We start from the raw sequence: 24289 nt of genomic DNA on the forward strand, positions 1-24289 counted from the left end.
CTGACACCGTCGGGCCTCGTCGGCTCTCGAGAAGTCAGTCGCTTACGGATGCACGTTTCACTCTGAACTCGAATATTCTTGAATTTTTTTCCGGTGATTATTTACCACGGACGTATATCGCTGCTTGTTAGCGTATATCTAGTCCCCCTTTCCTCCCCATTTTACGAAGGACTACGATGAATTCATTGCGGGTTTTCGTTGGTTCTCGTTGCGGTAGATTTACTGTTGGTCGTTTAATAAAATTTATCTTTAAATTTGAGTTGTAATGGTCAAAAGAAAACCAGGATTATGTAATACCTCGTAGATGGCATATCCTTAGTTGATTAAGCTCATTATTAAGTTTGTTTGGTAGTTATTTTAATATGTCAATGCGATCACTGTTACATCTGACGTTTTCAAGACTCTATTTGATAGAACTGTTAGTGAAATGGGAAATTTTTGTTCTATCAACAGAAACTCGTATATTTTTCTGTTGTTGACAAACGGGAGAATATTTACTAGGTCCAAATTCGTAAGGAAATACAATTCACTGGCCCGCTTTAATGGATGGCTTCAATTTTCATAGAACAGTGACTGCGTATGGTTAAATGTTTCGATGTTTTGGTAGTCCAATACTTCTTCTGCTTTATATTGAAAACTGCGAAGATATTGATTGACTTCAGTGTATGACATAAACATGTCATTTTAATATTTTTCTGCTAATAAAAAATTCCAATTAAACAGTGGATATTTCACAAATGATTCGGAAGTAAAAATGTTTTATCGCCTAGTATTAATTTAGATTTCTATCATCTACGAATGTATGCTTATAGCGTAAAAGAACGAAGAGTGATGTTTTTTTATCATTTCACTCAAATCATTGTTGTTGCCATCGATAAGTATATTTTAATATTTAGGAGTTCTGTGTGAAATACACCCTTAATCGGGCTTGCCTGTTACCCACCTGATATCCTCTGAGATTGCTTACAATTGTAAACGACTTGCACAAATGAAAATGTCGACAAGCTCGTCACTTTACCTTTTTTTACTCCAATATCCATGGCGTCATGACTAAAGTAAATAATCCATTTATATATAATCCTTCTTGTAGATCTAGGCAAATAATATTGGAATATTTTTTATAGCCCAGGAGTTGTAGTAATTTTGGCTAAATTACATTAAAAACTGGATTCGATACGATGGTTTTTTTTTAAAAAGTCCATTTGCCGTCGACATCTGTCTGCTTATAAATTGCAAAGTCATGTCTGCGCATTTCGGAGTCGTGTAGGAGTTTTACTACCCACCGTGTATTTGCATCCATATTCCGATGAAGCACGTTATTTTTATTTTCTGAAGCTAAAAATATATTTTTTCAAATTAGTAAATATTTTATATTCGTTCCGAAAGCACTCATATTACCCCAAAGCAGCCCATAATGACATCATACGATGAACGTGTAACGTAAAAATAATTACCTTGTGGCTTACGGTTACTGCTGGGCTAGATTATGTTCCACGAGGTCTACAAAAATCGATTTATTGGTATCTAATTCATATGTTTTCTTTACTCTTTTTTAATTATGAATTTTAACTGTGCTCTCCTTTGCCTTGCTTCCTGCAACTACAAATTCCAGGAAATTTGGCCTGGTACCGATTTGTAACGGTAAAATTTATTTAACGTTAATAGAAAAACTTCGCTTGGATTATTTATACAATTTTAAGGCTTTGAGTGAAATACTGTGCATTCGGTTGGCAGATTGATAGGATTTGTCATTTTAGGTTTTACCCAAAGAGATTAACTATGCGTTTTTCAATAATGGTATATCCATGCATACACTATTATTATTACTATGGGAAAATTTGCGGTAATCTCTTAATGGTCTTTCGTACGTGCCATATAAATATATCTTTGACAAAATAGATTTATTTTGTTTGGTAATGTAGTTTCAGGGAGCGCTCGTTAACCACAATTATTGTTTGGATACAATTATAATCTTCGTCATATGTTCTTTAGTAAAAGAGACAAAATGGATGCAAAAATAAGTCAGTCAAATATCTATTTGCTTTCTGATTGGCAATGTCATTTAACCGAAGCATAAGCGTCGGTTTCCAATGTATCTCTTAAGAATTTTTCTGGCCCACCCTTAAGTGACGCAATAGCCGCTCAGTGGAGCCTAAAAAATTAGCAGGCTTGCAAATTTTCCATTTTTTTTTATTTTCACCAAGAGATAAAAAAAGATTTTGGAAATAGTTTTGATAAATTACGATATTTTTGCTTGTCTTCCCTATGTTTTTGGAGGCATGAGTGAGTATTTTGTTTATGTAGTCAGTTTTAATGTGTCATTCTTTCGTCTATTAAACGCTCAATTTTATCTCTACTTTATGTCCGTGTATTCTGATGTTGACTGTTCTTTTCGTATCTTGACTTCTGTCCCGGTTCTCTGCCTGCCTTCGCATATTCCATCGCTGTGATCCCTTCCCCCTCTCCGTCCCACTCCTGTCTTGGAGGCGTCTCTCTCGACGGATCTCCACCCTAAATATTGGTTCCACTTGATATGGGATGGCGAGGATTCTTTCCGATCCTTTCTGATGGGAAAAACGAAGGACAAAATTCATCCCCTCACGGCCATGTTCGTGTATGTTTCCCCGGAGGCTGGATGAGCTTCCTCATCGATATGTTGAGTGTTAGTTTTGTTGAGGCATTTTTTTTCTTGAAAGCTATTTCCCATCGGGCTACACTAGGGAAAGAATTTCCTTTAATTTTCCGAAGGGAATGATCGGAAAACCATTATAGGGGATCTAACGTTTTCGTTGCAATTTTTTGTCAGCCGTACTCTCTCAAGAATGTTAGAATAGTTAAAGTCATAATATTATCTATATTTACCCGCTTGCAATTTTATGATCATCACACCACAAGTAAAATATATGTAAACACGTTTTGGAAATTTCAAAGATAGCTTAAATATTACTCATGCATGTTGTTAAGAAATACCAGCGACGGAGGAACATCCAATGTTCCTGTTTTGGCAGTGAAATTCAGTGTGCATAATGGCTGAAACTATTTTAGCGAAAGAACCCGAGTGCGAAAGGACTTCTCCATGGCTACCAATCCCAATCCGTGTCTTCTCCGTGACACGTACGATTTTCTAAGGGGTATTCAACCGGAATGGAATTCATCTCATTTAGAAGATAAGTAAGTAATTAAGATGTACTTATTGCTAGTGAAATGAATTTTATATCCGATCCGTATTTTCGTAAAAATTTTCGCTATTCTTAATTCGGGCTTTTATCCATAAATAAAATTTTTTAGCTCAACGTGGCGATTTATCGATCTGAGTACTTTTCACAGCTATGCGTTTTGTTGTGGACTGAGTTTCCTTTCCGTATGAGTTGATTGAATATTTCACCGTGGGATTGCAATTGGGGCCGTGTCGGTCATCTAGGCTATGCCTTGGGACCTTCTACAAATAACAAGCCACAAGGGTTTCTGTTTTCCTCCTATTATATTTAGTTTGATTTACTGGGGTTATAAATTTCACCGGAAGCAATATTAAAATCTGCCTTTGATGGTACCTACTCGATCTGTTTATTAAGCCTTACCTGCATCTACCTCTATATCATCCATTGCTTTGATTGAAGCTTTTTGAGTGTCTTGTGAATGTCAAAAATAATTTTTATTGGATATAATAAGTTGTTTGTTGCAAGATGGTTGGATGAAAACGATCTCCCAAGGATGAAGCATAGTATAGAGGTAGCACTTTGGTCCATCTCCCTTAGCGGATCTTATTTCATAGACAGTGCGGAATATAGTTGTATCTTTGCGAGGAAGAGGGCAATTAGCGTTTGTTGTAAAGACCTCAATCATATGGAAAAGGATGAAAAGGAAGATGCTTGACAGAATTAACTTGATTAACGCTGCAATTTATTGATTTTAATTGGACGGGCGCGTTAGATTAAATAAAAAGTTATGAAATAAAACTGCAAAAACATCCCACATGTATGGATTGCCATTATCCATCATCATAAGTAGGATTTATCTCTCGCAATTAAAATTACGAGTCTCCTTTATGCCCATCCACATTTCTTCGCATTCACGCCTTACCTTTCCATTTATTACATTTTCGGATATCTTGGTTCGTCTTTCGCGTTCACATTTCCCCATAAAAATATCTCCACCAAACTATCATACATCTTTCCCGAAGAGTGAATCCCTCTCTTTTTCTTATACTTTCCCTCGCATTATTTCCGCCTCTCTTTTCACTCACTCTCGACGGAAGCATCTTCGTCATTTACTCGATCCGACCATTTGATCTTCATCATTCTTCATTTAATTTAAACGGCATTTATTTTATCGAGCCATATTCCTCGAAGTCGAATGGAATCAAAGTGTGCGCTGTATGTGTCCCGTCGTTTCAACTTTATTCTTTCGAACTCTTCCACGCTCGATTCATTATTTCCGCGTTGAAGACTCCGGATAAATGGGCGGGCGGCCAATGATCTTTCCTTTTTCAATACCATCGACCCGTCGGGAATAAAAAAATCCCCGGAATGCTTTCATTTCAGTCAACTTTTAATCGTGGAGCCGAATCAGGCGGCAGCCGGCCTCGGGGGCGCTGGCGCACGAGCATCGGGATTTGCACGGATGACCTGCTTCCAGGGGCTTCCGTTGTGTCATCTCCGTAACGTACATCCGCTCGAATCGAATTTGTCGAGTGACTGTTCCGCGCGAGCCCTTTCGTCGCCTCCCCACCCCCTACCTCCCTGCCCCCCTCCCGCCCCCCTCCGGCTCTGTCCATTTGGGAAGTGCACCTGCGAGCCGTCTGGGGGCTGAGGGCGTGTGGTGCATGCGTCGCTTTGATCGAGACGGGCGCATTCCACGATGCTCACGCCCGGCCATTCTTCCCGCGGCTTCGGCGTCATTTCTCCCTCCCCCCGATCACCTTTCGCCACCCCCCTCCCCCCCGCCCCCGTGACCGTTCCATCGCCGGACATTTCGGCGCACTTGGAGCGTATTGCAATGGATGTCCACCGCCGCTCGCACACCCCTCCAACCCCCCCCCCCGCTCACTCGCCGTCCCCATGCACTCGATCCATTTCGACCCTCCTTGTATGTGTCGACGACGCCTTTCCACGCCTCCCTCCGCGACCCCCTTGACCCACACCCCTCCTCTCCCTCCTTTGTTTCCTTTTTCCCTCCCACTTACGTTCACCCGTCCCTCCGGCGGAATCACCCCCTGTCTCCCCGCCCCACCCGCCCTCACCTCTTTCGCCCCCTTCCCGCCTGCGCCAACTTGTTCATTTGAACAATTTTCGATGCTCTGCGACACCTTTGTGCCTCGTTCTTTCCATCTTCTCTGATTTCCTTTGCTTCCGATCCTTTTCTCCCCACACTCCGCTCCCACTCTCCACCTCCTCCTCTTCAACCCTCTTCTCCCCATTTCTCCCCTCCTCCCCCACCCACCTCCGTACGCCTTCCTACAAAGCGCTCCTGAAGGTGTGAACGTTCCCGCCTCCCACGCACGTGCTTACGAGCTTTTCTGTCGGTATGAAAAGGTTGTGAAAAGATTTTTTTCATGCAAGTAGACCCGGAGGAAGGTTTTATTTTCCCTCGCCATTGACAAGATCGAGCGTTGAGAGAGTCTTGCGCGACCCTTTTGTAGGTGCCCCCGAGGGAATAAGAGGAATTCCTTGTGTGTGGACTTAGTGCAAAATCTTTTTTGAAAGTACCGGTGGAAAAATACTTCGTAAGGATTGGGTATAATAAGTGCTCTTGGAAATAACATTTGTGAATCAAAGGATGGGAATGACAAATGCATCCTGTGTGCTGTGTTGATACGGTGTGAAAATGAAGCTGGAGTTATTATTGTATTTCTATTGTATTTTAGTTAAATATGAAAAATATGTTACTATGAGCAAGCGTCATTTTGATTCCACCCTAGGTAACTTATTGATTTCTCCTCTAACATCTTTCAGTCAAATAATTTCCTGAAAACACGTCTGTTCATAATAAAACTGACGGTAGTAGTTTCACGCAATTATAATTTTACAGTTATAATATTATAAATAAACCTTTTCACTTTCTCATAAACCTTGATGATGTTGTATGATTGCTTACCCACTGACCTTTCCTCTTGTGTGTGTTGTCTATTTCTCCTTTGGTGGGTGACACAGCCCACTCACGTCATCTCTAGGCCAAAGAATCGAGGCACTTGGTGACATATAAGGCCCACAGACCTAAGTATAAATTACGTTTCCTCGATACTTCAAGTGGTTGGAGCATCCGTCCGGCAAGTGGAAAGATCTGGTGCTCAGGTCCCGCTCGAAGAAGTGTTTTTGCGCTTGTGATCTGTTCCATTCAGCCTTCCCCACCTCTCCTGTAATCGTCCATTCTATGTGTTCCTATCTCTTTTCCTTATATCTATTTCCATGCGCATGAATATTTATTTGCCATATGGCGGGAGTCTGTGTTTGAATGTGTGTGTATATATATGTATATATATATTATATATGTATGTATATATATATTATATATGTATATGTATGTGTATATATATATATATATATATATATATATATATATATATATATATATATATAACAAACTTGGACAGTGACAACCAATAATATAAGCACACTTAAATAGATCACTCACACGTTATTTCTTGATCATTTCGACGGAATTCAGCTCCGTCTTCATCGGAAGAAATAGAAGTAATTACTGCTGGAATGGGAGAGGTGAGGGGGGTGTATATATATATATATATATATATATATATATATATATATATATATATATATATATATACACACATATGTATATTGATATATATACATATATTAAAATATATATGTATATATATATGTATAAAATTTTGTCCAAATTTTAGGTCAGTTGATCCAAACGAGGAAATCATGAACTACTACGTTAGGCAGATATACGAGGACGTTAAAATGGAAACGTTGAGAAATGGAAACGTTGCAAAGAAGGGAAATAGTAGTTTTGAGGGGAGGCGACCGACAGCTAAGGTCATTTGCGCCATAGGAGATGGACAGGAAAGGATGAAGGGTGGAGAGAAACCCGGCGTCGGCATTAGCCTACTCTTTACGAAAGGCGCCAAGGGGTCCGCAGTTTAACGTCCCATCCGACGGACGGCGTACTCACTCAAAGTGCCCTCCACAAAGCACCTCAAGTAGGGATCGAGATACCTCTGAAAAATATTCAACACCGCCGGGATTTGAACCCGCGCCCTCACGGTGGGAAGAAGGGAAATTAAGGATAACTTAATCAAAGCAGCCGCAGCAAATATGTATGAATATTTGGATGAATTATGCTTGTGTTGGCGTTTATCACTTCTCCCCAGCTTAAAAGGCTTGCTTTTCTAAGCATACGAAGTTTCTGTATTAATCTTCCGATGTATTCATCCCAAATGTACGTGTGTGTTATGTATGTGGATAATTGACTTTATGCGAGTTCAAGGGATCTCAATTATTTATTTTTCATCTCTCTTAGGTTTTGTAAATTTTAGTATTTTTAGTGAAATTTTGCATCTTTCTTCCATTTGGTTCATACCTCCCCCATCTCCATGCTTAGTCGGAAATGATTACAATTGCGAATGAAGCATACCTATGAAAATTTCGCAGTAGTTATGTCAGTGCGGTTATTGGTTGGCAGTGGCATTGCGTCAATTTTGGGTTTAGTGGGTACGTGTTGTGTGCATGGATGTCGATGGAATATTGCTCAAAGGGACGGGAGGGCGAGTTTTTGTTTCCCAAATTGGGCAACCACCGAATTTAACCCTCGCCCGCCCCATCCCTCCTTCCCATGCGATTCCATTCTCCCACCAATACCGGCGCCCCTCCTTATACCCTTCCCTCTCGGAAACCCACCCCACTCCCTCCATCCGAATCATCCCCCGCCGACAAGGAGCCCTCTCTCTCGCTCCCCTCGCTCTCGCTCCCCTCTCCTCGCACACCACCCTCGATTGCCCGCTCACGCGCTCATAATGCCCTCCCCCGCCCCCCAGCCAGCGACTGAGCCACCCCACCTGGCACCCCTGTTTCCAACCCCCCCACGGCATTCTCCACTCCCCTCCCCTCCCCCCGCCACCAGCCCCTGGAATGTTTAATACTTCTAGGCAAATGAGCCGCTTCAGGCACCAGTGCACCAAATATTAATATAGTGGGGTGGTAGTTGTGAGAGTGGAATGGGAGGGCATGGCGGGGGGCTGGGCTGAGAAGGAAGCGTGAGGGCGGTCGGTAAACGTGTGAGCTCTCTATTTGGGGTAGGGATCAAACGGGGGTGGGGGCGGGAGGGGTCAGAGGGGAGGGGCGGGTGGCGTCTGGGTAGGATGCAAAGAATGCGATGAGGGCGGTCGGGAAGGGTGTAAGAGATGAGGTAAGAGGGGTGTCGGAAGTGCTTTGTGGGCCTATATACATACACACACACACATATATATATATACATACATATATGCTCACACATGTGTTTTTATTTTAATATATACATCTGTATATTATATATATATAATGGTAAGTTTCTATGCATATATATATATATATATATATATATATATATGTATATGTAGATATATGTATAGACACTTACCAATTAAGTTATCATATCCATAAATACATCACAAGAGGCAAAGTGAATCAAAATACTACTTATTGTAGATTGTCATCAATTTACAACAATTTCATATTGTGAACATACGGCTGTATAATTAAAATCAGACTGTATCTAGAGTTTCAAGAATAGGGTATATACCTGGTTACTTGCTCACCCACTTTACTCATCGGATGAATTCTTTTGTGATAATCTTCATCGCATTTGAGAACTTATGTTTATATGTCAAATAATATTTATATTGACGACATTTAACATGGTTGTACCATTCATCAAGGTGAATGAAATATTATTATTATGCATGTGCCTACACAAACACACGTACACTCACACTCACACACACACATACATATCATCTCCTTCCCGGTTCCTTTCGTTGCACTGCGTCGCAGCTTTCAATTGGTGGCCCTTTCCCTTCGACACTTTTACCCACCCTCGTTAGTAATATCGAGAGACTTGCAGTAACGGTACGTCACTTAGGATAACTTACAGTCGCAGCAATGAACCATCTCTGGGCAAGTACTGGAATTATTTGTGAATTGGCGTGGCTCTTATCTAAATGGAAGGTTTTGCCTCAGGGAATTGAAGGTATTGTGGCGCATCTCGTGAATGTCCTAGTGTATGGTGATGTGGTTATGATTGGTAAACATTAGGTAAAATGGGAATGGGTTATTGCTCTCATGATCTCACTCGGGGCCTCTAGAAACGCCCCTTGCCTCTTATACTAAAGAATGATTTCACTATATTCATTGGTTTTATATTTTATTTAAATATATATACATGGAGGACCCTTGTCTTACAGATGAAAAATGTGCTTTACTAAGCCTTAAGAAATACCTTTTATTTTACCATGTAGTAAAAATGCAAAGCTTAGGCAATAAGCACACGAATTGACGATTATTAGATCGAATACCTTTTTTTCCTTTGCTGGATTTTTTACACTTTTATTTGATTAATTTTTTAAGGTCACCTTGGTGTTTGTGCCATTTCTTGTATTGTTTCATTCTATATGGCGCCGTAATCCAGCTTGATCATCCACTGCAGTAATATGCGTCACTACCCTTAGCATTTCCAAATAATTCTGAGAGAAATGCTATAGCGGAGCATTATATAAAACTAGGTATAGTGATTATACGCTTTATTTTTATCAGCAGTGTTTTGTGAAACTCCCAAGGTTTTCCAGTTGCATTTGTTAAGCATATTGCGTGAGCTCAAAAAGCAGAGTCTTTGTGCATGGGAAGTTGCATATTGTGAATTAAACGCACCTTATGCGGGTGTGGGAGATAGTAAAAAGTAAAATAAACAGATTGGAAAGACAACTTTGACGTATTAAGCAATGTAGGAAAGTCGGTTGTTGGGAGAATTTTGGAGGCAAGGAAAGTGCATGCAGTAGCTACTGAGAGGCAAAGAGACTGCAATGGATGGGGAAATGTTGAGAAAGCGAGGAAGAAGGAGGCAAGGAATAGGCATTTTGGATGGAATTCAAGGTTTTAGAAAGTATGTGGAGCTAAATATTGATTTAATTTGAAATGTATTATAGTTTTTAAGGATATTTTGTGTCATATTGGCTAGGGCTTAGGAGTAGAGCAGTGTGTAGTGCCATGATCCAATAAAATCCTGTCATAACTCGATATTAATCTAGGTTAAATTATTAATAATTAAATGGATGTAAGTAATATAGTGTTCTCTGTGTATGTGCGTGTCGACAATGGGCACCTTTTATGAGCAATTCACTTTTAATGTTTACTCTAAGACGAGGTAATTAATTCGGACAGTATATTCATTTAATTTCTTAAGTTCTCATTTTAATTTAAATTGTTAGTTTTTTCTATACCTTAAGCGCTGTTGGAATGAAAAAATTATTTACTTTAAGTCTAGCTCGGAACGCTTCTCAGCGCTGGTATTCTCCCTTCGAATGTCATTCTGTGAGCACAACCCTCGCCGCCCCTCAAGGTATCCCCCTCGACGGTCACACGCTGCGGGAGACAGGCAATGGCATTTCCATTCGGGGAGTCAAAACGTCTCACGGCCCTGAGTCCACTTCGTGCCATGCTACCCTCCCCCGGCTCCAGCTTGTTTAGCCCCCTCGTTCCCCGCCCTCGTCCCCACGCACACCCTCCGCCCCGCGTCTCCCCTTCCCTTCGATTCTGCATCCATCCCCCTCATAACCCCGTTCACTCCCCTGCCTCTCGCCCCTGCACCTCACCCCTTTTATTATCCACCCCATCAATTCTCCACGACACTCACTCCCCCCTTCTGCACATCAGCCTCCTCCTTGTCGCATTCCAGGACGTCCATGCTCCCTCCACCGTCGCCCCCCCCTCTCTCCCACCGATTCCCGCCACCTTCAATGATGCCATCTCCCGACGCCCCTTGACGAACGAGGCCCGCCGGTGGCGTCGTCGGCCACTGCTGCTGGTGTTGGGCAAGGCCTTTACGGTCAGTGCCTGGCGGCAGATTTGGGACCATCCCCGAGGGAACGTCCAGTTTGGCGGGTCCTCGTTTGGAACGCGTGTCGTCGTTGGTTTTTATAGCGCCGTTGGACGCCTTAATGGTGGAGGGAGAGGGGGCGGGCGTGCGGCGTTGTAGGTGTTGCCTGGAGACGGACGGACAAAGCTCTGGGGAGCGGAAGGGGGTTGTCGGATCATTTTGTTCCTTCATCACTCTTCTCCCTTACTCCCCCCCTCCATAACTACGGCCTTCGATCAATAAAAACCCTTGTCATCGCTAGCCTATTTCTCATTTTTGAAATGAGGTCCTAATGGCTGGAGCCGACTTTACTATTTTGCTACTCTGTAGTGAAGATGCCGTTTATTTATGATTGGATGAGATTGGACCGATGGGCATTAGTTGTTAATGAGTTAAATCGTTGCGTTTAGAGTTCGGGGACCTGAATTATTTTCTTGGGTTATTTCACCGGTTGTTACCTGCTATTATGCTGGGAAATGTGCTAACAGATTATTGTTTCAATATTGTATGCCAATTAATTCCTAATTTACCTGCATGAAACGTAATTATGGGTCTAACTGGATGTTTTAGGCTATGAACATAAGGAACGTACGTAAGCAGTCGCTCCGGAACAAAAAACATTCATGATAAATGAAGGCATTATCTCTTTCAGACTGGAAGAGAGAGATTCTTCAATCAAGGAAAGGGAATTTAATCTTGTTGTGTAAAGAGAATGATATCGTTGGGGAGTAAAACTAATTTCACAAAGCCAGTGGAGCGTTTTAGGTGATTTATTGGCATTATGATCATATTTCCTAGTAGGTATTTAGTAGCAGTAATCTAATATTCAGGTGCCTGAACGACTGATGTCATTTGCAAAGTAAATAAATATTTTGTGGTAGAAATTTTTCGGAGCATCCGAATGTACCCTATTCAGTATAGCAACCAGTAATTGATTGTTTTTACTTAATATGAAGTAATTGATATTTTAATTGAAGATTATTGATGATGTGACCAAAGAAGTAAATTTTGTCGGATATCTTTGATTCATTGCATTTATCGAGGAACTAGTGGTTGTTTTGCTGAATTAAAAAAAATATTTGAAAACCTTGTTATCCACTATTAACACGCCCCCTTGTGTGTTCTTCTCACCTTGTGTATTAATCGACAATCTCGAGCGACTTGTGTCGCCGCTTAACTGTTTCTGCCTTTTCTTATACCCTCGATCTTCCCCACCCGCAGGGTTTGGTCACGCTGTCGGAAGTGCCGCCGCGTCACGTGCTCCTGCAGGCCGTCAACGAGATGTACGACATGGAGACGGTGGATTCGGCCGTTGCTCACGGCCCCTCGAGCGACGGCGAGACTCCCGTCAGCCGGTTCATCTTCATCGGTGAGTTCACCTTCTCCTCGGCTCGCCTTGTTAACCCCTCTCGCCTCTGCGGTGGCGTGGTGGTGGTCTGCATTCATTCACTTGCTGTTTTGCCTGATGCAAGGAGTGGGATCACGAAGTTCATTCGACCCCGTGCACCTCAATAAGGCTTCCTTAATGAATGAAAAATGCCCACCAATTCCGATTTATGTATTTGTACCCTTCTCTTTTCTTAAGTAACTAAATTATGATTATGTTCCGGACGAGGTTTTCAGGTCGGTAAACCACGGGTATGGCACACCAAAGATCGGGAGCGCGATATTCCTTGCTTGCTGGGATATTGTCTACATCTTCTCAATACCCTGCAAGCCGCCACAAGGACGTGTGGCGGGGGGTGTTAGCATAAAAACCCTAAAATAAAATGGAACCACATGCAAAGCAAACAAAAACATGCCATGCCACCCGCACAAACGAATATCTTCATTCAAAACCCATTTTAACTTACATACGCGCAAATACCAGTACTAGCAAGTAACATGCACCTACGAATGTACCGTTTGTCTTCGCGGCGTTCAATCTTGTCCTTACTTGTAATTCAAATGTTTTTTTTTATTATTAGTATTATGACCTCGATTATTTACTGTTATGATTCCTGATTGTCTTGGGAGAGAACGAATATTTTTACCTATCTATACTGGAATCTATCTCCCTTATCTCAACTTTGTGGCCTAATCTGCTCAAATAGTGTGGGGCCATAATAATTCCCTTTGTGCCATTGCTAAACTCTTGTGTTCTGAACCTTGCTAAGTCTCGCTTGTTCTCTTCCAGTATCAAGCGGCTCCCCGCCAGATTTCTCTAAAAGGCCATTCACACTCGTCTTCTTATCATAACTATTTTTGACTAATCGAGTATTTTTGCTGAAACTTATCTAATTTCTTCATCAATGATTTCTCTCAAGTGTCCCAAATATTTGCGGCGTATTCCAATTTATTATCTGTGTACAATGGTTAGTTGCTGGGCTGAGACAGTGCAAACATCCATGGAACACTTCAAGACCGGCATTTGAATGGCCTGGCATTCAAGGTTACATAAAATTGGTTTCCTCATTAACGGTTGAAGGGCCCTCGCCAGTATTGAATGTTACGACTTCTGTGAAAGATATCTTTAATTGTATTTATATTTATTATACGATGAGTTCAGGATTCCTTAGAAATGAAATATCGTAATTTATTTCGGTTCCATGTACAGTTACTTTGTTTAATAAAAGATATATCGTACTTGTTTTCCTTGTGATTACCATTATTCTCCTTCGGAACTGAATTTGAAGTGATGTTGGCCCTAAGGTTAAATTTTACATAAAAATAATTATAATGGCCCAACACTACTTACGTAGATCGGACCACAAAGATAAAATAAGGGAGATAGATTCCAGTACAGATACAAATGCTCATTATTTCCCTGAAAAATCAGAAATCATAATACTAAGAAACCGAGGTGGCTTCAGAAATATTAAAAACATTGAATTTACATGTCCGTGCAAAAATAAACATTGCAAAGATATTAGGTATATTTTTAGGTGCTTGAGTATGTTAGTTGGTGGTTTGAGTGTTTGCATGTGTGTGGGTTGTAAAGGCTTTTGCATGAATGCATACCATGTTTTGTTTGTAGATTGTGTACATTTTTGGCTTTTGCGTGCGGTTTTTTTCTTTCTTAATTACGGGTGGTGTCCTAACACCTCCCGCCACACGCCCCTTGCGATGGCTTGCGGGGTATTAAGTAGATGTAGATGTAAGATGGTCATGCTTGCTCGGAATGCATGTCCAGGAATCATATGGCTGTTGGATATCGGGAGTTTGCTTGGTGGTATTTGAATGTTTTAAATCCCTTCCACTTCGCCTAGCATTTTCTTGCTGTGCCTATTCTAGATGCATGGTTCAACGCCGTTTGTTGCATGGTTGTCATTTCCTTTGATGTTTTTGAATTCCCAAAAACCACTTTACCTCTCACTCTCTCATGTACTTTCCTCGATTACAAGACAAATCTGGTCCCCGTCTTGTGTCTTCTAGCGATTCTAGTAACCTAACATTCACCTATTTGCTTTATCGCAATTCAGAATTATAGAAAGTGAATTAAAGGTTATGCATAAATTTCCTTGTCGTTCATTGGAGTCTTAAATAGTTTCTTCTTTTTTTCAGGACGGAACCTCGATCGAGAAAAATTGGAGCAATTACTATTGGAGTGCCTTGTATCCTCTTCCTAAATAAATGATGCAGCCATTATATTGTGTTACATTGTCGTGAATGCTTCTCAATTTGATCTCTCCAAAGCATCTCGATATATGATACTCCTCTGGTGAAGATTATATGTATATGTGTTAGATGGCTCCTTTGGTAACCATTTGTGGCTATTGCGATATGCCACTCAAACGATGCGGGTCACCTTTCATTCGATGATTTCCCATTGATGATAGGATTCCCTTGGACTAAGTGACTTAATATCTATGCACTTGAATTTCAATGAAGAAAAGTAACTTCATAAGTCCACTGTAAAACCATTAAATTACGACCCGTGTTTCGACGTACAAGGACGTCCTTAATTTCAAAGATGACATCGCTAACATCCATGGCGTGTTTAAAAAAATTATAGTGGAATCACGAGGTCAATTTTTCATTTAAAAATAAATCTTTTCTTTAATGTTAAGCCCGAAATTATTAATTTATAAGCCAGAGTAATAATCGTCAATCGTCGATCATCTTGGATTTATTGGTCCACTTGTTGAACGATTTCAGCGGTAAGGATATTGGTCCTACAACTCCGCTCTTCATCATGCACGTAACGTGTATATATATATATATATATATATATATATATATATATATATATACATTTATATAAATAAATAATATATATATATTTATATATATTTATATATATATATATTTATATATATTTATATATATATATATATTTATATATATATATATATATGTGTATATGTATCTATCTATATATATGTATGCACGCATTTAAGACTTTCGTGTGGAGCATGGCGCTCTATGGTTCCAAGACTCGGAACATTGGAAAAGTGGTCCAGCGAAGAATGGAAGCCGTTGAAACATGGTGCGGAAGTGGAATGCTGAAGATTAAATGGATGGACAAAGTAAGGAACGAGGAAGTACAGGAAAATAAATGTATATACAAGAGAAGAAGAGGAAAGGAGCACATGGAGAACTCTATGACGAAGAAGAAATGATTGGCTTGAGCACACATTGAGGCACAATGGGTTGATTAGGAATGTAATAGAAAGAAAAATAGAAGGGAAGATTCCAGGAGGAAGACTGATGGACATATGCATAGGACAAATAAAGTAGGACGTAAAACAGAGAAGGCATCATGGATTAAGGATACTGACATCAAAATAGAGTAGAATGGAGGGCTGAAGCAAACCAATCCTAGGATTGAAACCCTGATGAAGATGATGTTCAAATATGCGCACTAGAGATGATTAAATCTTAGCTAGACAGAAATACAAAGAAACTATACTCACGATATGATGGACGTTACCACAATCAAACCGTCATCCTCTGAATTAGTCTTGACTCAATCAATTGAGTGTGTGTGTACCGGGTGGGGGAGAATGACCTCCCTGATTTGACGGGTGAATTTGAAAAAAAAACAATGTAATTAAAAATTGTTTTTATTTCTGAAAACTACATCCAGTGCCATTTTTTTCATTAGGTTTTGAAAATGATTTCATCCAGGTGACGCCCTTGGTGAGCGATATACATGCTGAGTCATTCAAAAAAGTTTTCAAAAACTCTTCTCAGCACACCTTGCGCTAACTCCAGCGATGACATCTGCAATTGCCCCCTTAAGAGCTACCAAGGTCCTTGGTCGAACTTCATAAACCTCAGATTTGGGATAGTCTCAAAGGAAAAACTCACATGGGCTCAAATCTGGGGATCGAGCGAGGGGGTCATGGAACATCCCCTCGTAAGGAGATCAGGCGTCCGGGAAATATACAGGATTTGGCGTGAACGACGGGCGGTATGAGCCGTGGCATCATCCTGTTGAAACCAAAAGGCTTCTGTGTCATAATCCTCACCACACTATTCCATTTCGGGGAGTAAAACGTTCTCTAGCATCTCACAACAGCGCACAGAGTTCACAGAGGCACTTGAACCTCGTGATTCAAGAAGTAAGGCCCACTAACGCCAATGGAGGACACAGTGCACCAAACTCACTTTGGGGCTATGAAGAGGTCTTGGATGAAGTTCGCGAGGGTTGTCAGTCGCCCAGAAACGAAACTTTTGCTAATTAACTGAGCCGGAGAGTTGAAAATGCATTTCATCGCTAGACCACAGCGCCCTCTGCGTCGCCACCACACTATCATTGTTCTTAAAGAACGTCTCTACGACAAAACCTCGATGCTCACCAGTAAATTCCATAGTGACTACTGAAAATGGCGTCGTTTACCCCAGCTAACGCCATTACTCCCACTCTGCTATTTCCCATGCGCGCTCATTGAGTGATTTTTTTAAACTACTATTTTTTGAACGTCCATTATTCCGCACCCTGTCATACATATAATCTATATGTCTCTCCTTATTCAAGTCTGGGAAAAAATTGCAGGAAGTATTAAATTTTATTGAGTATTTAAACGAAGTAAATATAAATGCATTGGGCTTGCTCAGTTTAACAATCTCCGATAAGTTTGATTCCGTTGAATCGAAGTGGACCTTTTGCAGCGGTTGCGTGCCTGTGGTGAAAAATCCCGAAGACTGGAGTTGGAAATTTCCTAATCTGGTGGTAAACTTCTCAATTATAAGTCTTTCACATTTCCCGTTTTGTTTTATAAATGTCAATGTCAGTAACATCTTGTATAGCAAAATGCCATATTTAACGCAACAGCGCACAGTGTAGTGAGGTGGAATAGGGGTGTTCAAACTGAACACAGTATTTGACTAAAGAGTGATTCATCCATCCAAACGATCATGCGTGAGAATCAACCTTAATTACAGCGGTGGGGTGAATATTATTCACGAAGAACTGCACGTGTCAAAGATGTCAGAGGCACACTGGTTTCCATGACTGCTGACTCCTTTTCAGAAGCAAACACGGCGCGACCTGCAATCGGCAATGAAAGCGATGTGACTTTGAAATTTTCCACATCCGCCCAATTCTAATGATCTCGGCCCAAGGGACTTTTTCTCATTCTCAAAACTCATAAAGCTATTGCGGGGTTGGAGGTGACGACACAAATGACGTCATTCAAGAGATGGAACAATGGTTTTCGATGCAATCTGCTGAGTTCCACAATGACGACCTTCGGAAAGTCAAGAAATGATGGGCGAAATGTTTAACTCTGGATTTTCACTTTGTGGAGAAGTCTTAAGAATATTAAATTAAAATTAAGTCTTCATCTAGGTTATTTTTTAGGATTTCATTAGAAGTATACGATACCCCCTCGTAAGTATCGTAGCCGCCACTGGAAGTCTTGACTGAGGCAAACACCGTGGATCCCACATGTTGTCCTGCCACGTGTTTTCCCATGGTTCGGAGCCCTCCATTAGTTTTGCCTTACCGCTCTCCAAACGGTTTTGGATAATATCCATCCCCATTTTAAGCACCACGCTGTGGCAACATTATGTGTAATTTTCCGTGAAGAGAGCTCTCTATCGATTGAAACCCTCAAGTGTTCATGTAATCTTGCGTCCAGGAACGACCGACTCCATCCTTCTCACCCCTCTCCTCCCACGATCTCTTTTGTTTCCTTTACAGGGAGTTCGGCGAACGTGGATATAAACCGAACCTGGAAAAATATATCTTGAAATGCAGGTAGGTACCTGGAAATATGATAACTGACAGTAATTCGGTCTGTAAACTAAATGATGGTGATAATTTTGAACTTGACGATCACATATGAATTTAATTTGTTGGATATTTTTAGCCAACTCGAGTTGTCATTTATTTACACCTATAATTCTGCCACCACCGTTGTTTTTGTTAATTTTCAAAGTACGTGGTCCATGAATGCGTTGAGTCTTGTGTGATCAATTGTTGCCGATATTCCCAACGTTCAGCCGTATTCCCCGAACGACAGATCATAAACATAGAAAGTTTGCCTTGGAAGAATATAACAAAAAGCGTCCTTAGTTTCGGATAGTCGTAAAATCCGCCAAAGTCGTAATAATATGGATGCAATTTAATTCTTTTAAGTGGAGGAGTATTATCATCGAATAGAAAATCAATGTAACCATTTTACATTACCCATGGCGACCATTTTATTCGTATGCGAGTGGTGACCTGGTGCTAATAGTTATCACATCTCTGCTTATGAGAAGATTCCACCAGATTTCGAGTCAATCCAATCGCGTCCCCCAAACGGACGTGCAGAGTTCGATATTTTCAACGAAGACGAAACGGCTGGTTGCAAATAAAAATTTTAATTTTTCATTTACAATTAATTCACTCGGAGTCCTTCCCTGCTTCGGGTTATTGTATTCACTGATGACATAGTGATTCATCTTCATATTGAAGACCACCGTTGTCATGGAAATTTTGTATTCGGTGGACGCCGTGTTTTTAACAGCACTGCTAACACTATTCCCTTTCTTTCTTTTATTTGATCTGCCCTTTGTTCTCTCTCTCTCTCTTTGAATCGCACCCGTCCTACCTCTCGCTCCTAAATCCAACCCCTTCGGACCACATCGCTTCCTTCCGCACAGAAATCCCCGGCAGTAGTCGCCGCCTCCTCACCCCAGCCCTCTCCGTCCTTCCTTCCTCCTCTGCTTCTCCCCCTCTCGCCTGCTGCCTCGGGGGTGGGTGGGGAATGCCTCGCCTCGATGTCGTTCCCCAGGGGCTGTTTAGCAGTTGAGTCAACAGCGTGGCACTCGAGACCCTGACGAGTCCCTCCCCCTCTCCCAAATCTCTCCTTCCTCTTGTCGAAATCCTCCCCCCCCCCGCGGTCCTTCCCCGTTCTTCCAGAAGTCTCCCCGCCGCTCCCTCCCTTGGCTCGTGGGGAGAGAGAGACTCGCCTAGAGTTGCGACGAGGGGGTGAAGGGCCCTGAGAGTTGGGTTTCTCAAGCATAATAATTCACCGCTCCCGCCTGCCTCCCGAGGTTTCGGATGAAAGCGGACTTTGAGGGCTTTATTTTTCCGTGGCCATCTCCAGATTTTTCAGAGATGTTTCGGTCCAGTGTCCCGTCGACTCGTTCGCATGTCAGCGTGACCTAATCGTTGGGGAGACTCTCCTTGAAACTCTTTGGGTCATGATAAAGAGGGATTATATCATAATTAAGATAGCATGAGGGTCAAATTATTGATAATATTATAGTAATATGTTACTCAAACGCGCGTTTCGTTGAAATAAGTGAATGACTTGTATGTATATGTATACCTTAAAAACTTGGGAAAATCTGTCTACCTTGAAAATTAATTATTATTCCTTGATATCTTACCACGCCCCGTCTTCGAATGGAGGCTCAGCTCGATGGGTCAGGTTGGATATCGCCTCCAAATATGTCCGACGTGGAAAGAAGCTAGCACATTCGTGGCAGATGTGATAGGGCCAGTTCCTTCCCTTACGACGCCCGTGTTTTCACATATGTTCCTGGTATCCAAAAACTGTTTCCTAAGAACGTCCAAGGGTATCTCCTGTAATTGTACCCGTAGACACTAGTCGTCCTGGAGGTAGAATGTATCTTATCTCGGACCACTGTGCGTATGAAATCCTGCCTCGATTTACAAAATTGATACAGCACTTGAGTGTATCATATTTCTTAGTCTGTGTCCTTAGGCACGAGATAATCCGCGGTGAATATTAATCTCAATTAATAGTACTTTCGGTTTTTGTATTATGCAAAAGAATTTTAGGCATCTGAGGTTATTTTGCTCCGTAAACACCCTGGGAAAATTTGTTGAATGCGAAGACCAATGAACGATGCTCGAAGAGGAAAACAACCTGCGACTCTCAGGTTGTCGGCGTGTTATCTACTGAGGAAACTAAGCCGACCCTCCACGAAAGCAATCAAAGTGTAACGGTGGGCATACCGAAATGTCGCCCTTAGCTAGGGAGTGAGGAGTAAAAGGTACCCGTTAGATTTACTCCGACCAAAACCTTTACTTATTTTGTTGCTTGGGGTTGAGGTATTTGTGGGCTTACGTTAGTAACATTTTCTCATCAGTTTCTGGAGGCGTCTTCAGTTCCGAGTGACATGCGACGATTTTTGTCAGTTTCAGATTAGAGGGTGGACGCAAACTAGTTCCGACATGAAAGAGGACGTTTACCTCGACAGGCCATATTAGCATTCTCGGCCAAACAATACGTATATGGGCTAAACTCAACCCCTAGAACTGAGGAGAAACGGCATATCACCCGAAGCTTACTAACGCAGCCGTTTCCGGGAGGGAGGCAATTGCTTCAAGACAGTGCGGGAACCTATTAATTTACTCTTCACTTATTTGCCCACATTCGACCAGTGTTTCTACATCTACTTAATACCCCGCAAGGGCGTGTGGCGGTTAGGACACCACCCGTAATTTAGAAAAGAAAAAAACCGCATGCAAGAACCACAAATTCATACCATCCACAAACAAACACCCCACACACATGCAAACACTCGAACTACCAACTAACATACACATGCACCTAAAAGTATACCTAACATCTTTGCAATTTTTAATTTTGTTCCGACTTGTAAATTCAATGTTTTTAGTATTTCTAAAGGGACTTCAGTTTCTTACTATTATGATTTCTGATTGTTCGGGGAAAGAATGAGTACTTTGATGTATCTGTACTGGAATCTATCTCCCTTATTTTATCTTTGTGGTCTGATCTACCTAAGTAGTGTAGGGCCATTATAATTCCTTTAGTGTCATAGTTAAACTTGTTTCCTCGCTTGCTAAATGTTTTCAGACCACTAACTAATTATATTTATCATACAGTGACTCCTTGATGGATATGAATTCAATTTTTACGAATTGCATTACGAGTTATAACCGACGCGGGCTGCCGTATAAATTTCCGTCGTGTAATGCCCTTCTTGGAGTCTAAAGTTATTAAACTTGAAAGCCCTGAACTATCGCACAAAAATACTTCGTGACTCAGCATAGCAGCCCTAAAGGTACTTTCATATAATCGTTGGAATCAACGTGACGTGGCCGCTCTCCTAGCTTGTTTTCGTGTCCAGTTCCTCCCAATGGACATCTGGCAACCACGAAGTTGGTAAATTTGCGATGGGAAATAGGACGGGGCACGGTGAAGCAGCCTGGGAAGGGTAGATTTAGGGACGGGGAAGAGGATTATGATGAAAATGCGACCGAATGTCGGTGGATTTATATTTATGTACCACTCGATCCCGCCGGTTGTCTCAGCACGATTTTCATTCCATTGACAGCGGCGATTAATTCACCCTTCATCTGCCACGCAATCATTTGGCCCTCTTTTCTCGCTCGCTCCCATCATATTTCCATCCCTCCAGCTTCTGATGCCGAGTGCTCTCATCCCCCGACGACCCACCCCCTCCTCTCTCTCCTTTTGTGCAATTAATCCCCGTCCCAGCCCCTGGCACTAAGTCACTCAGACCTTCTCACCGCTGCCGGCCCCCGTGTATTCTTCTCCCTCCCACCACCCCCCCCCATCCACTCCAGAGTCGTGTGCAAACGTTGGGAGTCTCCTTACAAAGCGAGCAGTAATCCTGATGCACTTCTAATCTTAATGCAGCATTCAAATTGTGCGTGGGATTTGACTGTGGATTTTGGATCCCACAACTCGAAGGTGCTCTGAGTGTGGATTTATTTTATTAGCTCTCACCAGATGTGTGTGATTAATTTCGATTCCGGTGGAATGTGGCATAGATGTGATGTTTGTGGTCTCCACCGGAGTTCGTTTGAAAATTATGTTAGCTCGTGATTTTTTCGGTACAATAATGCATTGAGCTGTTATCGTGCTCCTCCCGAAATATCTCGAGGTGGTCCGTGAGGTGTTGGACATGTTTCAATTGTTCAAGTCATCAGGGATTGAGTATTCTGAAGTTTTTATATATTATTATCAATATATTCATCCTTATATCGCAGAAAAAAAATGAAGGAAGCTTTAAAAAATTTAAAGAAAATCCATTGGCCGTAATAAATTAGCACCATTCGTCCAAAAGGAAAACTACAAATTGCTGTGATGGTTTGTGGGAGAAGGAATCCCACGACAGTGACCGACTACAACCTCTCAACCAGAATTCCCTTCTGTGGAGGTTTGCAGGAATGTTACTTCCTCGCCAGTGACCGACTACAGGCACACGCGCTCAACTCCAAATGGGATCCTTTACAGGGTTTAAGAGACTCCGCTAAGGATGCCTGGGTTATGACCCTATGCTCACTACCCGTGACTGTTTACGGTTATCAATTCCGCACCAGGGACAAACACAGAGCAAAAACACACTCACTCACATATTCAAAAAGAGCCTAAATACTGGGAGGATATTACTCAACTAGAGCAAAGTCCAGGGATAGCGGCAAACAGAGAAAGACGAGGGTGTGCGTTGGATACACGTATTTCGGCCACTAGGTGGCCCTCCTCGGGGAACTGAAGGAAATAAGCACTTGCCACGGTAGGTTGTAAATGATACAGGAAACCGAGAAACGTTCAATATATACATGCACTAAGATAAATAAGGGGCAGGATAGGGAATTGAAAAAACCAATCACGTTAAAAAGGGGGTGTTCGTTTTGGGGGAGGAGCGAAGGGAAAGGGTGAGGTAGTGGGGAAGAGGGGAGGAATGAAAGGAGTTCAGAAGGGACGATTCAAAAAAGGACAGTCGGTGAATTTTGATACACTTTAGAATAGAATTAGTACGGAATAGGCCCTTTCTCGCTGTTAATAATGTTCGTTCTGAATTTGTCAATAAAAAAAACTTTCGTAAGTGTCAAGTAGGTAATTGAGTGTTTGTTTGACGAGGTGAAGGTTGTTTCCTGAGGTTTCGTTCATGTGCTCAGCGATGCTGCATTTTTCTGGTTTTTAATATTTAAAATGGCCCATGTGTTTCTGGAATTTAGTCGCAATGTTTTTACGTGATTGTCCCATGTAAGAAACATTGTATGAGGAGGCGCAAGACATTTGGTAAATATCTCCCTTATTGAATGTGTCGATCATGTCTTTCGTATTCCCCAATAAATGTTTAAGTTCATGATTATTACTGACAGAAATCTTTGTCTTAACTGTTTTGAATATCTTTTCTAGACCTTTAGTTAAATGTGGATGATAAGGAAGTTTAATGTAGCGGGAGGGCTCGTCTTGAGTGTGACCAGTAGAGTTCACTAAGAACCTTTTTAAAATTGTCTTTTTTTATTATATTATCAATTATAGACTCCTTTAAGTCGTTGTGGCTCTGTTTAGCGATGCGTTTAATATGCTTTAACTCATTTGTACAATTACTTCTATCAAGTGAGTTATTAACTATTCTGTGTTTGCAATGTTTCTTGCATGGGATAAACACGTAGAAAGATTAAGAGTAGATTCAAAGAGCACGCGAGTTAAATATTCAATTGGTTCTGGCTCAACCTTGGGGAAATTCATTTTAATGAAATTAAGAATACAAAGGCGTCCTTTATTAGCGTACAACCGGTTTCAACGCTTGAGCGTTGAAACCGGTTGTATGCTAATAAAGGACAGTGGAAAGTTACTTTGTATTCTTAATTTAATTAGCACGCGAGTTATTTTAAATATAACAGACCAGTAAAATCCGGCATCACTCAATACTTACTCAACATGAGACGCGAAACGTCGAAAAACAACCTTCAACTCATTAAAAAATCGCCTAAATAAGCAAAATAGGAAAGTGAGCGAGGTATTTCCAAAAATGGCATATTACATGT

At 41.5% G+C, this 24289-nt stretch overlaps 1 protein-coding gene across 1 annotated transcript in view; it reads left to right on the forward strand.

Annotated features, from left to right (window-relative positions):
• LOC139699052 (zinc-regulated GTPase metalloprotein activator 1-like) overlaps positions 1 to 15064 on the forward strand; it is a 253362-nt gene extending 238298 nt beyond the window's left edge. Inside the window, exons 13-14 of the mRNA XM_071598058.1 lie at positions 12295 to 12442; positions 14617 to 15064. Coding sequence (XP_071454159.1) covers positions 12295 to 12442; positions 14617 to 14681 — 213 coding nt within the window. The 3' untranslated portion in view covers positions 14682 to 15064. The remainder of the gene's footprint in view (positions 1 to 12294; positions 12443 to 14616) is intronic.
• Positions 15065 to 24289: the final 9225 nt, after the last annotated feature.

The sequence above is a fragment of the Hetaerina americana genome, unplaced genomic scaffold (genome assembly GCF_022747635.1).
Source record: "Hetaerina americana unplaced genomic scaffold, ioHetAmer1.1.p SCAF_10, whole genome shotgun sequence".
In the NCBI taxonomy this organism is placed as follows: Eukaryota; Metazoa; Arthropoda; class Insecta; order Odonata; family Calopterygidae; genus Hetaerina; species Hetaerina americana.